The sequence below is a fragment of the Mesocricetus auratus genome, unplaced genomic scaffold (assembly GCF_017639785.1).
Source record: "Mesocricetus auratus isolate SY011 unplaced genomic scaffold, BCM_Maur_2.0 Super-Scaffold_100046, whole genome shotgun sequence".
Classification (NCBI taxonomy): domain Eukaryota; kingdom Metazoa; phylum Chordata; class Mammalia; order Rodentia; family Cricetidae; genus Mesocricetus; species Mesocricetus auratus.
In genome coordinates, this window is record NW_024429223.1 from 7078270 (window position 1) to 7089762 (window position 11493).

Here is an 11493-nt window from a genome sequence, read left to right on the forward strand (position 1 = left end):
TGGGTCACTTATGTAAACTATCATATCATCTGTAAATAGTGAAGATTTGACTTCTTTTTTCAATTTTACCCTCTTCATCTCCATATGTTGTCGAATTGCTCTAGCTAGAACTCAAGTACAACACTTGAGTGTATGGAGAGGGTGCACAGTCTTGTCTTGTTCCTGATTTTAGAGGAAACTGGTTGAGTTTTTCTCCATTAAGTTTGATTGTCTGTCTGCTGTATATTGATTTTATTATGTTCAGGTATGGTACTGCTATTCTGTATCTCTCCAAGACATTTATCACAAAGGCATTTTAGATTTTGTCAAAGACTTTTTCTGCATCTACAGAGATAATCATGTAAATTTTCTTTCTCAGTTTGTCTATATGGTAGATTACATTGATGGACTTTCTATTGTTGATCCATCCCTGCATTCCTGCGATGAAGCCTACTTGATCATGGTGGATAATTTCGCTTATGCTTTCTTGGACTCTATTTGCCAGTATTTTATTGAGTATTTTTTCATCAATGTTCATGAGGACTACATGAGTTTGTCTTGAGTGTTTAAAAAAGACTATACATTTAAACTGTGTAGGGGTTTTTGCCAACTTGCATGATTATTGAGGTGACTAAATATGTTGTCTTCATAGATGACCCTTTGCCTATAGTGACCTAGGTCAGCATCTATTTGACTAAATGAAAAACTCCCAGATAGGATGATGTATTCGCACATGTGTCTCTACTTGGCTGCTTTCTTAGGGGTGCTGGTAGAACCTTGTTAGGAGGAACCTTTTCGGATGAAATTCTTTATTAGGGATAGGATTTGTGTGTCCATAATGTCAAGTCATTTCCTATTTTGTTTATACTGCATTGTGGTTTACATTAATCAGACATATGCCTGTCATGACTTTGCCACCATGATAGATAGCATCACAAAATCACCTTAGTTAGATACAAGTGAGGCAATTGTTATTCAATGATAAGACATTTTGCTTGTGCATTTTTTAAAATTTGGCTGGTATTAATTTTGTTTCTGAACAGAAGCATTTTCTGAATAACCCCAAAACACTCTTTATAGACCAAGCAGACCTTGAATTCAGTGATGCATGTGACTTTCTGTACCAAGTGTTGGGGTTCATGGTAGGCCAATGTTTTTGTGAGTGTTTATCCTTATTAGTGGGTGATGGGTCTATAGAGCAAGTTTTTGTACACCTCAGGCATATGTTGTTTTGCTGAGCTTCACCCACACTGTGAATTTTTAAATTTGGCAAAGGATGTCATTCTGTGTTCCTGCCCAGCAGTATTTATGACATTAATGCTGCCTGAGTCTTCTGAGTCACTGGATTACAGGTGTGTGACATTCTTCCTGCTTGTCATGTTTATGTGTATCTTTTACATGAATATGATTCTTTGGGTACATACATTGATGTGTATAACATGTGTGCCTGGTCCACACAGTAGTCAAAAGATGATCTTGCAATGCCTGATTTTGTTATAATGGATAACTGTGGTTCCTGATGTAAGTCTTGGCATTTGACCTCACCTATACACAAGTGCAGCAACACCTAACTTCTGTGGCATCTCTCCTGCTTTATGTTGATTATTTATGATAAACATTTACATTGCTAATGTCTTCATCACTCTATGTTTAAATATTTGAATGCATAGTTCCTTTTAGTAAGATTTTTTTTTTTTTTTGGTTTTTCGAGACCGGGTTTCTCTGTGGCTTTGGAGGCTGTCCTGGAACTCCCTTGGTAGTCCAGGCTGGTCTCGAACTCACAGAGATCTGAATGCCTCTGCCTCCCAAGTGCTGGAATTAAAGGCGTGCGCTACCAACACCCGGCTTAGTAAGATTTCTTATAATTATAATTTAAGCTAGAGCACTTCACGTTTCTTGAAGATGAATAGAAAACAGTAGTGAATGCATAACTTCTTACAGGAACTTCAGAAAAAAATACACCTCTCAGGTCTTCCTATCTTTATTGTTTATTTCATTGATTTTTACATGGGAGCCAGGTTCTTAATATTTACCACTTGCTGTCCTGTAACTGATTGAGTAGACTAGACTAGCATTCACCTTAGGCAGATACACCTATGTCTTTCCTTCTGTGTGTTGGGACTGAAGGCATGAGTCAATATACCCAGCTTGCCCAACTTTTTTTTTTTTTTGGTTTTTCGATACAGGGTTTTTCTGTGGCTTTGGAGGCTGTCCTGGAACTCGCTTGGTAGTCCAGGCTGGTCTCGAACTCACAGAGATCAGCCTGCCTTTGCCTCCCGAGTGCTGGGATTAAAGGCGTGCACCACCAACGCCCGTCTGTTTGCTCAACATTTTATAGTAATTATTCACACAATTTCTCTGATGTAGACTCAGTCTGTTGATTTGTTTCCTTGTCTCTCTGTGTCTTTTAATAGGCATTTCTGTTGCAATGTAATATCCCGTTCAGAGCATTCAGAAATGATAGAGGTAAAAGCCCATCAGGCTCCTTCTAGAGTGACTTAAGTTTAAATAGAATACCCGTGTCATAGAGTAAGTATGGGAAAGTGCGTCATTATATGCATATATTGTCTATGAAGTATACATTTACAGTGCTGTCTTTATCATGCTATTTTATATATGTATGGCATATTGTAGGGTGCTGTAACCTATCAAGATTTGCATATCAACTTCACTCAGGAAGAGTGGGCTTTGCTGGATCCTTCACAGAAGAACCTCTACAAAGATGTGATGCTAGAGACCTATATGAACCTCCATGTGATAGGTAATTCTTTGGATTTTCTTTCACTCTTTAGAAAGTGGACAACTGTTTCTGAGCTATTGATGCCCCTTTTGTATCTTTGAGTGATAAGGAAGAAGACTGAGGAAAAAAATCAGTCATGTTTCTAAGGATCACTGAAGATTGTCAGTTAATTTCTAAGCTATTTTCAATATTGTATCATACATCTCCTGGTGCTATATTTTAGGCTACAAATGGGAAGATGATAATATCGAAGAACATTGTCAAAGTCCTCAAAGGCATGGAAGGTAATTTGCATGTGTATGCAGATATAAATTTGCCTGTGAAGATACTTTAATGTATACGGAAGTTGCAAAGAAAAGTGCATTGATTATCATTACATTGTCATGAGATCATATACTTCAGCAGTTGGTAAGTGAATTATATTTGCAAGTCCCCTTAGAGGAAAGAAGACAATATTTGAATGCCTTAACATACATTTGAGTCATAGCTCCATCAGAGGTGTGCTGATGAGAATTGCTAATCCATGTACCTTCAAAACACTCATTTTACAGAAGGTATGCATATTGAAAAGGTGATAAGTCTACTTCCAACAACTTCTTGTTAGCAACTGTTTCACAGTAAAGCTAGTGTTACTCATAGATGTTCTGATTTTGCTAAGTACAGTGAGATTAGATAGTTAGAATCATGATTTGGGGGAATGTTTATGTAAATCCTTATCCCCTATACCTTATATCCATGAGGAATATAAAGACAATCTGTGTGATTGCAGTATGGAATGCTTTTTATTTCTTAGTCTTCCTTTAGTAAGTATATCTTATGTCACTCAGAATACGATCCATATGAGCATAGGGACATGAAGGGGAAAAGTACTTCTCTTCATCTCAGAAAAATCAGAAGATAAATAGTAGTCTGCATGTTGAGCAGATTTGTTGAACATGATGCAAGTTTACAAGTGCTTGGTTTTCCAGCTTCTTTGGGAATACATCAACATCATTATACTGCTGAAAAGACCTATGTGTACAAGCAATGTGTAAATATTTCCAGTTGTCTTTGTTTATTTTGTAAATGTAGTTTGAGTCACAGTAGAGAAAAATTTATGAATGCAAACAGTGGGTTAAGTGTATGAATTCTTTCAGTTCTCTTGAAATATGAGAAAAATCTCATACACAAAAAGCTGCCATAAAAGTGAAACAGAATACAGGTTCTTAGAATGACAGGCATTTGAAATAGTGAAACAATACCTAATGAAGGGTTATACCATGAAAATAGATAAAGTGAAATGAGCTTAATATCTGATTAGTTTTTAAAATTAGAACAAATTGTAGAGTTAATTCATAGTTATAAATATTCACTGTTTTTTTCCATTTTTTAAATCTTGATTTCATTTTACATTCTAACCATAGTTCTACCGCCCAGCCCTCCTCTTGTCCCCTTGCCTCCTCCCACTCCCTCTCTCCCCCTAGTACATCCTCAGTCCACTCCTCCTCAGCGGTTGTGAATGTAGTAAAGCTTTTATATGTGTCAATTATCCTTGCAGGCATGAAAGAACTCCTACCAGAGAGAAATCTTCTACACACATTCAGTGTCATAAATTCTCTGTATATGACAATCAGCTTCCAAGTCATGAAAGAACACTGACTGGAAAGAAACTCCATGAATGTAACCAATGTGGTAAAGCCTTTAATTGGCACAGTGTTCTTCAAATACATAGAAGAACACATACTGGAGAGAAGCCCTATGAATGTACTCATTGTGGTAAAGCCTTCGCTTGGCGCAAGGATCTTCAAGAGCATGAAAGAACACATACGGGAGAAAAGCCCTATGAATGTACTCAGTGTGGTAAAGCCTTTACTCGGAGAAGGCAGCTGCAACTGCATAGAAGAACACATACTGGAGAGAAACCCTATCAATGTAATCAGTGTGGTAAAGCTTTTGCTCAGCACAGTTATCTTGAAATGCATAAAAGATTACATACTGGAATGAAATCCTATGAATGTGATCAGTGTGGTAAACCCTTCGTAAGTCAAAGTAATCTTCAAATACATAAAAGAACACATACTGGAGAGAAGCCCTATGAATGTCATCAGTGTGGTAAAGCCTTCGCTTGGCACAGTACTCTTAAAGTACATAAAAGAACACATACTGGAGAGAAACCCTATGAATGTCATCAGTGTGGTAAAGCCTTTGCTCGGGACAATCATCTTGAAAGACATAGAAGAACACATACTGGAGAGAAACCCTATGAATGTAATCAGTGCGGTAAAGCCTTTGCTCAGGACAGTCATCTTCAAAGACATAGAAGAATACATACTTGGTAGAAACCCTATGAATGTAATCAGTGTGGCAAAGCCTTCACACATCACTGTAATTTTAAAACGCATACAAGAACACATCACTAGTGAGAAACCATATCAACCTATTTGGTGTGGTAAAGCCTTTGCTCAGCACAGTACCTTTCAAATACAGAAAAGAAATCAAACTGGAGAAAAGCCCTATTGATGGCAGAATTCTGTGTTTTCTTAATGAATCACAGAGTCAGCTCTCAGGCTAAATTCTGAAAGATCTGTAAAGCAGTAAAACCAATCTCTTGTTCTTACCTCGACAAAATCCTCAGAACAAATGAACTAGAGACAGTGAAAGAAACACCTCTTCTCTGAAACAAGAGAGAAAGGGTTAAAAAGGGACAGTGAAAGAAACAGATTGTGTGCCCTAAACCAGTGCCAAAGAAACACTCTATCCTTGACCAACTGAGTATTAAACCTAGAAATCCCTAATTCAAAACTAACCAGTCTCTGAGCACAAAAACCAGGCATTGTCTGAACATGTTCCAGCTTAAGGATTGAAATATAGCCAATCCCAACTGGAAATCTCCCTGGAAAAACTGTCCCTAAAAAGCCCTCTATTAGGTCAATGGTTTTTCAGTTGGCAGTTGTTGTCACATCAAGTCCAGTAGACTCTGTGTTACAAGTTCCAAAGCCTGAGGTGGTAACTCCAAAAAAAGGACGTCTCCTGAAACTGGTTGTGAAACTCTCAGCTGGAGAAAAATATTGGGCCGTGGTTCATATGATATTTTCTGTTTTTTCTTCTATTCCCTTTTCATATTAACTGTTCCTATAATCTTGTGCTGACATTTTAAACAAAAGAAATAGATAAGAAACCATACCGTGAGATGCGGTCACTAGCCATGGCATCATCTCTGTAAAAACAAGAGCTTTCCAGATCATTCACCTCATTCACATAAGTACAAACAGTAATAACATTCCCAACAAAAAATTTTCATATAGTTTTTTCATATAAAGTTGATTATTGTTCTTTCAAGGTCTGTGAATTGTGCCGGAATTTTGATAAGGATTGCATTGAATCTCTAGACTGCTTTTGGCAAGATTGCCATTTTTATTATGTTGATCCTACCAATCCAAGAGTATCAGAGATCTTTGCATTTTCTGGTATCCTCTTTGATTTCTTTCTTTAAAGTGTCAAAGTTCTTGATATACAAGTCTTTCACTTCCTTGGTTAACATATCCCCGGATATTTGATGCTGTTTATGGCTATTGTAAAGGGTGATGTTTCTCTGATTTCTTTCTCAGCCACTTCATCTGTATATAATATGGCCCCTGATTTCTTTTGAGTTAACCTTGTATCCTGCCACTTTGCTGAAGGTGTTTATCAGCTCTAGGAGTTCCGTTGTGGAGTTTTTCAGGTCACTTATATAAACTATCATATCATCTGTAAATAGTGAAGTTCGACTTCTTCCTTTCCAATTTGTGTCCCCTTGATATCCCTTTGTTGTCTTATTGGTCTAGCTAGAACTTTCAGTACAGTATTGAAGACAAATGGAGAGAGTGGACAGCCTTGTCTTGTTCTTGATTTAAGATGAATTGTGTTGAGTTTCTCTCCATTTAGTTTGATGTGAGCTGTTGGTTTACTGATATAGACCAATGGAATTGCATTGGAAACCTTGATATTAACCCACACACATACGAAAACTTGATTTTTGACAGACGCTAAAGGTATACAATGAAAAAAAAAGCACCTTCAACAAATGGTGCTGGCATAGCTGGATGGGGACATGTAGAAGACTGCAGATAGATCCATGTCTATTGCCATGCACAAAGCTTATATCTGAATAGATCAAAGTACTAAACATAAATCCAGTCACACTGAACCTCTTAGAAGAGAAAGTGGGCAGTGTTTTTGAATGAAGTGGTACAGGAGACTGCTTCCTGAACATAATACCAGTTGCACAGACTCTGATATGGACAATTAATAAATTGGACCTTGCTGGGCAGCGATGGTGTAAGCCTTTAATCCCAACCCTCAGGAGGCAGAGGCAGGTGGATCTCTGTGAGTAAGAGACCAACCTGGTCTACAAGAACTAGTTGTAGGGCCACTCCAAAGTCACAGAGAAACCCTATCTCAAAAAAAGCCAATAATATAAAATAAATGGTATCTCCTGAAAATTAGAAGATTCTGTCAATCAGAGAACACAGTCAACAAGACAAAATGGCAGCCCACAATATGGGAAAAGATCTTCACCAACCCCACATCTGATGGGGCATATTTCTGAAATACACAACGAACTCAAGAAACTAGTCACCAAAACACTGAATAATCCAATTAAAAAGTGGGGTATGGGCCTAAGTAGAATTCTCAATATAGTCTCAGTAGAGGAATCTAAAATGGATGAAAGGCACTTTAGAAACTGCTCGACATCCTTAGCCATCAGGGAAATGCAAATCAAAACAACTCTGAGATGCCATCTTATACCTGTCAGTATGGCTAAAATATAAAACACCAACCGAGGCTTGAGTGATGTCTCAGCAGTTAAGAGCACTGACTGTTCTTCCAGAGGACCTGAGTTCAATTCCCAGAAACCACATGGTGGCTCACAACCACCTTGAATGAGATCTGGTGTCCTCTGCTGGCATGCAGGCAGAAGACTATATACACACACACACAAAAAAATACACCAACCATAGTTTATGGTGGATAGGATGTGGAGACTCCTCCACTGCTGTTGGGAGGGCAAACTAGTACAGCCAATTTGGAAATCACTAGGTGTTCCTCAGAAATTTGGGGATCAGTCTACCACAACATCTAGCAATTCTACACTTAGGCATATACACAAAGGATGCACATTCATACAACAATGACGTCTGTTCAACTATGTTCATAGCATTATTTGCAGTAGCCAGAACCTGGGAGTCATCTAGACGTCCTTCAACTGAAGAATGGATAAAGAAAATGTGGTATATTTACATAATGGAGTATTACTGAGTGGCAAAAAAAACAATGGAATCTTGAAATTCATAGGCAAATATATGGAACTAGAAGAAACCATGCTTCATGAGATAATGCAGTCGCAAAAAGACAAAACATGGTATGTACTCACTCTTATATGGATATTATACATAGAAAAAAGGATTCCCAGCCTACAAGCCACACCTGCAGAGAAGCTAAGAAACAAGAAGGACCCTAAGAGAGATATACATGGTCTTCCAGAGAAGGGGAAAGGGACGTGATCTCCTGAGCAAATTGGGAGCATTGGGGGTAGAGAAGAGGGAGTTAGGAGAAAGAGGGAGTTAGGAGAGGAGTGGTAGGGGAGGGGGAGACATGAGGGACCAGGAAGATTGGGTCAGGGGAGAGCAAGAAAAGGGATATCTTACTAGAGGTAGCCATTATAGGTTTAAAGCAAAATCTGGCACTAGGCTAATGTCCAGAGACAAACTTGGATGCCCCCAACTAAGAATCTAAGCAATAGTGGACAGGCTATCTTAAATGCCCTTCCCCTGTATTGATTGGTAACCACCTTATATGCCATCATAGAGACTTCATCCAGTAGCTGATGGAAACAAAAATAGAGACCCAAAGCTAAGAGAATCCAGTTGTAGATAGGAATGATGAGCAGTTGGGTCAAGACAATGCTGGGGAAACCCACAGAAACAACTGACCTGAACAAGGGGGAGCTCATGGACCCCAGACTGACATCTTGGAAACCAGTATAGGACAGAACCAAGCCCCCTACATATGGGAGTCAGTTAGGAAGCCTTTGCAACCTATGGTGCCCCTGGTAATGGAACACCATTTATACGTAGTATATGAATGAACATTGTAAGCTTAATCCCCATAGAGGGATATTCTCTCAGCCTAGATACAGAGGAGGGCCTTAGGCCCACCCCAAATGATGTGACCAACTTTGATGATCTCCCATAGAAGGCCTCATCTTTCCATGGAGCAGAAGAGGGTTGGGATGGTGGTTGGTGGGGGACATGGGAGAATGGGAGGGAGAGGGAACTGGGATTGATAGATAAAATAAGACTTTCTAATTTAAGTTTTTAAAAAAAGGAAAAAAGACTTGATAATGGTATAATCTCAGTAGTAGCATTCAGGAATTTTTATTTAAAATATTTATTTCCTTATGCATTCTTTGTTTCTGCATATATGAACACAGATATATGAAAATGATTATTTTCAAACATTAAGCTAGGTTTTCTTTTGTATTCACTAAAGCTGATTAAAGAGTTTTACACAATATAATCCTAACTGTATCTGTTTGGAAACCATCAGATTCACTTTAAATTCTATCAAAATATGCATTTCCTAAGCAACATTTCCTGTCCTTTTAGTTGTAATTTTTATTTTGTTTTGTTTTTTTGAGACAGGGTTTCTCTGTGGCTTTGGAGGCTGTCCTGGAACTAGGTCTTGTAGACCAGGCTGGCCTCGAACTCACAGAGATCCCCCTGCCTCTGCCTCCCATGTGCTGGGATTAAAGGTGTGCGCCACCAACGCCCGGCCCTTTTAGTTTTAATTAATTCAAGAGTCTGGGCATGTTTGTTAAGAGCGGGAACACTTCTTTTGTATCATTTTCTTACAAGCCTGTTATTTGGAAGCAGGCTCTCTCAGAGTTTTTTACAGATCTGCATTTTCAAAGAATAATGTTTGCAATGTGTGAAGATCTTATTCTGTTTGCAGTGCATTTTCAGCAAGCCAATTAATCCTTAAGGTTTTACTTTGTGACTGAGCATCCATTCAGATGAACTGCTACATAGCTGTTTCCTCTAAGATGAGGCATCCTCTCCTGGGGAGAGCAAGGCTCTTCTGCAATAAAGCTTCTGAAAGTTGAAATAGTAACAAGGCATCTCTTCATAGTTCCATAAGTGGTAACATTGCTTGGGAGAGAAGGCTAGGTGGACTAGCTGCCATCAAATGAGGCAAGGAGTTCCAAGGATGCCAGCTTCATGAACCATCATGAATAATATATAGTTGTTTCTGTAAGGGGCACCTGTGAGTCAACAGTTCACTTACATTACTGTAAGTAATGTCAATATAGTCATGAGCTCAATACCTGAGGCTTAGATGGGCTTGATCTTCTACTGTATCATCAGTGCCATAGCTTGGGTAAACAGATACAGGTGTTTATGTCTCCCAATGAACATATGACATAGAATACCATTATGGTATTTTTATACATGTAAGGGTGTATATATATATATGTATGTATATGTGTACTTAAGAGAATCAATTAACATTCATGTTATTCATGAGTGTGTGTTACACATACACACACATGAAATGTATGAATGATATGGAAACAAGGTGCAAGAGACAATATATAAACATAATTTGTAATGCTTGGACAGTTCTGGTTTTTTTTTTTTTTTTTTTTTGGATTTTTCGAGACAGGGTTTCTCTGTGGCTTTGGAGGCTGTCCTGCAACTCTTGTTAGTCCAGGCTAGTCTCGAACTTACAGAGGTCTGCCTGCCTCTGCCTCGCGAGTGCTGGGATTAAAGGCGTGTACCACCAACGTCCTGCAGCTTGGACAGTTTTTATCTGTATACTTGATAATATAATTTAAGCCATGACTCATGTTATCTAAATTAATGACAGTCTGTATAAAATGAATTGATTATCTCTATAACAATGAAATCAGAATGACTGTGAATGTTGTTTTAAAATTTTAAAAATATTTTCTAGACCAGTTCATCAATTATAGAAAAATTGAACTTGTAGAATTGAAAATACTAAAATACTCCTGCTTCTCACAGAATTGTCTCCAAGGTAATGTTTTGGGCTAAAGTTATGCTGGTTTATTTTTCTAATAATGAACTAGTACCAAAGACAACTCTATTATATAAATTGGGGTTTAGACTTAGTGCCTTGCAGGCTGATGCTTGGGCAGTACAGGATTCTTTGTTTACACCAATACTATATGAGAAGGCAGTTTCCCCTTCATTTCTCCCTCTGAACTCTTACAGACCATAACCGCACAGGTGTGATTAGTATCCCCATAGCTTTTTCTTTCCTTCTCTCTAAATGAAAACATCTTTCAAAGTGACAGCTTTAATCATCTTTAGGTTGGTATGTTGGCACTTTTTTTTCTTCAACCAGGCATGATGATTTATGCATGTAATCTCAACACTTGGGAGTTTGAGGGAGATGTGTTGGGATTACTAGTTGCCCTTAGAAAGGTAACAATTTCATGATCAGCCCAAGAGAAACAAGACTTTTCTCTAAAATGCAGAAAATATTATTTCTGCAGATACTGGTATTTTCTCTTGCATTTTCTTATAAAACAGTACTTCAAAACATGTAGTATAAGTAGAATGGATAGTGATGGCTATTTTATTATTTTGCATTTAAAATTTTGTGCCTTGAACATTTTTACTTGCACTCCAAAATTAAATGTCTTTTCCTCTGATTTATTTTAGTGTCAGCATTTAGCGAGGTCACCAAAGACATCTTTCGTTTCAATGTGATTGACTTCTCAATATTTT

General features: G+C 38.0%; 1 protein-coding gene across 6 annotated transcripts in view; it reads left to right on the forward strand.

The window, feature by feature from the left end:
* Positions 1-6125, forward strand: part of LOC106022094 (zinc finger protein 431-like) — a 30775-nt gene extending 24650 nt beyond the window's left edge. For all 6 annotated transcript variants that reach the window (XR_005873095.1, XR_005873094.1, XR_005873093.1 and 3 more), the window contains 3 exons: positions 2614-2740; positions 2943-3003; positions 4257-6125. Coding sequence is in view for 1 of the 6 variants with exons in the window: in XM_040735473.1 (XP_040591407.1) it covers positions 2614-2740; positions 2943-3003; positions 4257-5037 (969 nt within the window). In the remaining 5 variants the exon portion in view is untranslated. The remainder of the gene's footprint in view (positions 1-2613; positions 2741-2942; positions 3004-4256) is intronic.
* The last annotated feature ends 5368 nt before the right edge of the window (positions 6126-11493 follow it).